We start from the raw sequence: 3,895 nt of genomic DNA, 5'->3' as shown, positions 1-3,895 counted from the left end.
GCATCTGCCCCTTAGAAGCTGAACACCGGGACTGATCTTATAGATTCTCCTCTGCGACTGGGAAACGGGCATTCTTAGCACGTGACAACTTGTTTATTCCCGTGGAGTCCCGTTTCGCTTCAAAGTTTTATGGCAATATCAATGGCAGTCTCTCTCCAATTATATTCCAGCAAACGGAGACCTGGCATTCGATGGGAAATGATAGTAGGGTTATGCTAGGATGTAGCCGCGTTACTATCCAGGCCCAGCACCGTCTTTTCTTCGTGTGTGGGGGGGGGGGGGGAAGCAAAAGGAGGAGGAGGAGAGGAGGATACACGAAGTATTGACGATGTGGAGGGATGGATGGATACATGGCCGACGCTAATAGCTGATGAAGACGACTTTCTAGTAGAGGGAGAGTGCCTGGTTTCATTCCTCCTCTATCGTCTTCTTTCTTCCTTCCTTTTTCCTGTATCAAGGAAAACAAGATAGAACAAGGCAGGATAGGACATAACGAAGAGAGACGGTGATGCATACTTTCGAGAGGAAGAAAAAGGAAGGAAAGAAGAGGGGAAATTTACCAAGGAGATAAAGTCGATAATAGCAAAAGGAGAGAACCAAGCAAAAACCACAACAATGGGACGACGGACGAAAGGCTCATGGCTTGCGCTCCATCTGATGAGCCGGGGGAGTTTGGAGAGGATCCGGCGGTTTTTGTTTTTGAATCGCTTGGGGGCCCGACAGGGGAAACGGGTGGAGAGCCTGAGGGTGTGGGGGGTTCTGTAGGGAATAAAATTTAGATTAGTATATATGTATACTATAATATATAGATGTAGATATAGATATAGGGGAAAAAAGGGTTTCAACTGATCATGGACGTACGTTGAGTAGGTGAGGAAGAATCGGAACCATCTTCAGCCGCCCGCATCGCCAATCCAATCCGATCTTCATCGAAATCAAAGACAGCGTACACGTTCTTAAAAAACGTGGCGCCCAGCAGCCACTCATTGTCTTCGAATGGCTGGTGGCCGACGATCTTCGAGCGGCACATGCCGTCTGTGGTGGTGGTATCGCCGACGTAATCCTTTGGAGATATATTATACTTCACCCCGGAGACAACAAGTTCGATTTTCGTCGTTGTCGAACAGGGGAGATCCCAATTTGCTTCCCATGTGGCACTCTTCACAGCTTTGGGGATTGCATCGTGGATGCGTTGCGCGTCGGCGAGGGGCATGAGGACGAAGGAGGTGCCTGTGTCAAAGATGCCATTTCTGCCTTGGAAATTCAACGGCTTGCCGCCGACGAACATATCATCCACGGGAATCTCCCAATGGTCGACAGCGGGGACGGTTTTGGTGTACGAAATATCGCCAGTAAATTTAGTCGGGTCGACGTTTCCGAAGACAATCTGGCCATCCTTGGCCCCATCCCGGTGCCGTTGTAGATTGACACCGACGATATATTTCTCCAGCAATCCGGCCTTCTTTATCTCTTGCATAACCGTCGGCACTTTGACTTTATACGCCGGTGCTCGGCCTAGACCCAAAATCCCGTCCATGGGATAATTCTTGAACTCGTCAGACATATCCAACACGGAACCAAAACCAACATGCGGCAGATCGAAACCACCAAAGGAAACGGAATCATTGACCAGGACCCCTGATACCGTCCCGGAGCCATATGAAACCGTGAAGGGGATATCCGAGACCGAAAGGGAATTGGAATCCTCGATGCCAAACCGTGTTATGCATCTTTGCAGGGTTGGAGGGTGCAATGGGAGCTGATCAGCCAGGTGTTGGATGCACCAGTGTCCATCAGCATAAACATGGCCTGTCGCTCGGAGCCAAAATACATCACTGAGAAGTAAGAGTAGTCGAATCTGTCGGTATCGATGGGTAGACTCTGCGGCAGAGTCGTGGGATCCGCAGAGAAGACCTGGAAGACATTCTGTCGACGAGCCTATTTTGCACCAACACCAACACCAATTAAATTAAGTCATGAAATCGTTTGATAAAAGGAAAAAATAGTCCCAGACTCAAAAAAGCAATCAATCAATCAACAAAAAAAACAAAAAAAACAAAAAAAAAAAAAAATCAAGTACTAACATTTCCGCGAACCTTGATAATATCTAACTTGATGGGCTCCTTGGCATCCCTCTGAGGAGATGCCGTGCCGCCCCGGCTCTTGCTTGGACTGTACGGGTAGAACCGTTCTTTCACTAACCCTCTGGACGAAGGCAGCCACAGCAAGCCATCACCATCACCATCAGCATCGGTATTGGCAACAGGGTTGTAAGGGAAGAAGGCCGAGACGACATCTATCGACAGCACCAGCAGTAGCAGTATGAGCAGCAGCGGCGGCAGATGCCATGACAAGGGCGAATGACGCATGATCCTTAAAGAAGGATCCGGAGCGGAGGGCTGGCCAGGGTGTTCATTTGCTCAATGCTAGTTGGCAAATCCGGTATCGAGTCGAGTCGAGTCGTGTAGAGATCAGTCGAGGCAAGGTGAAGTTAAAGGGCAGATAGAGCCTTGTATCACAGAAGGGGGGACTGCAGCTTCGATGTGTAGAGTATTTATTCCGTAGCTAAACTGGGAGTCCGTGCACCCGAGGATAAGGCAATGAGACTGGTATTGAAATTGAAATTGAATTGGTAGAGGACATAAACATTGAAGGGACAGTAACCATTAGGAATTATGAGATGCAATGATTGGACGGCCAATTGATCGAGGGGAGGTGAGACTACAGGCTGAAAGCTATAAGAAACGGGAGAACCACTTTTAAAAGGAAGTAAGGAAGCGAAGGGAGAAAGAATACAGCAGGAACAAAGAAGACAGAACCGAAATGGCAAAACGAGAGACAGGAGTTCTGGATGGAGCTGGCCCAGAGAATGAACGGAGGAGAACAGACAACTCAAGCCCAGGCTCTGATTGGCCAGGTCTCTCGATAACTGTCCATGTCCGGCCAACCAGACAGGCCCCCACCATATAACCACTACAAGGGGCTTGGCTAACATAAAAGTTCGATTATCAAAATATCTATTTGCGTCTTTTCTGGGGCAACTTGAATGCTTTTGAGGATTTCATTTCATTCCCCCGCGTAGGGCCCGAGGGTGGAACCTGTGAATCGGAGAGAGGTGGCTGGGCTTCCTTTTCCAATACAGATGTGAAACTTGAACCTTGTACATCGATACCCTTGATCCCCCGTGAAAGTCCAGTTGATTCTGAAAAGCCCAGCTCATACGGCGGTAATATCTCAGACTGCTGTGATACATCTAGGTTAATCTCCGGTAGTTGATCAATAGCCGAGCACAATCTTTTGAAATGAGAAGAGGCCCAGTCGTCATACAGGCCCATCATGAACTTATAGGATGTCCATCTCTCTTTGCCATCCAGCGCTGCTAAACAAAACTCATGAATGGGATGACAATAGTAGCTGGTCTTATCTCCATCAATCATTGGATAGTGACCATGGATTTTCACCATTTGATGATCATGCGAAATTGAAAAGGACAGAATCTGTCGATGGAGCTCCTTCTCACACTTCACAACCCTTCACAACCCTGAAGAGCTTGACAACACCTCTCACCGAGAGAGCCATGCTATGTGCATTTTGTCGATCTGCTATCTCAAGTGCTTCCTTTCCTCACTTCACTTCAACTGTCAGAAATGGAAAGTACATGTATGCAGTGCCCATAAACAAAGACCCATCACCAATTTCACCGACAAATGGTGCAAGCTTTTTCAGTTGATCATCAGTGAAGGATTGTCGGGGGAACCCGACCGCGTAATCGGGTTGTGGCTGAGATAATTGAAATTTTTGAAACTGTTGAAGCTGCATGAGCTTTGCAATGACGGTAAAGTTTGGGGTAATTGTGGCGTCCAACCCAATGGGAATTGAGCTATACCAACGTTTC

At 47.9% G+C, this 3,895-nt stretch overlaps 2 protein-coding genes across 2 annotated transcripts; both read right to left on the bottom strand.

Moving 5' to 3' along the window:
- Nucleotides 1–556: 556 nt before the first annotated feature.
- On the bottom strand, nt 557–2,369 carry HCAG_05605 (predicted protein; the record flags this gene model as incomplete). The annotated part of the gene is made up of 4 exons (XM_001540088.1): nt 557–759; nt 862–1,730; nt 1,832–1,938; nt 2,085–2,369. The coding sequence occupies 4 exons, from the start codon at nt 2,367–2,369 to the stop codon at nt 557–559; spliced, it is 1,464 nt and encodes a 487-aa protein (XP_001540138.1).
- Nucleotides 2,370–3,017: 648 nt separating this feature from the next.
- On the bottom strand, nt 3,018–3,437 carry HCAG_05604 (predicted protein; the record flags this gene model as incomplete). Its single annotated transcript, XM_001540087.1, has 1 exon — nt 3,018–3,437. The coding sequence occupies one exon, from the start codon at nt 3,435–3,437 to the stop codon at nt 3,018–3,020; it is 420 nt and encodes a 139-aa protein (XP_001540137.1).
- Between the last annotated feature and the right edge of the window lie 458 nt (nt 3,438–3,895).

Source organism: Histoplasma capsulatum, genomic scaffold (genome assembly GCF_000149585.1).
Source record: "Histoplasma capsulatum NAm1 scaffold_5 genomic scaffold, whole genome shotgun sequence".
NCBI classification, from domain to species: Eukaryota; Fungi; Ascomycota; class Eurotiomycetes; order Onygenales; family Ajellomycetaceae; genus Histoplasma; species Histoplasma mississippiense.
The sequence above is the reverse complement of the archived record's forward strand: the minus strand, read 5'-3'. Positions and strand labels throughout refer to the sequence as shown.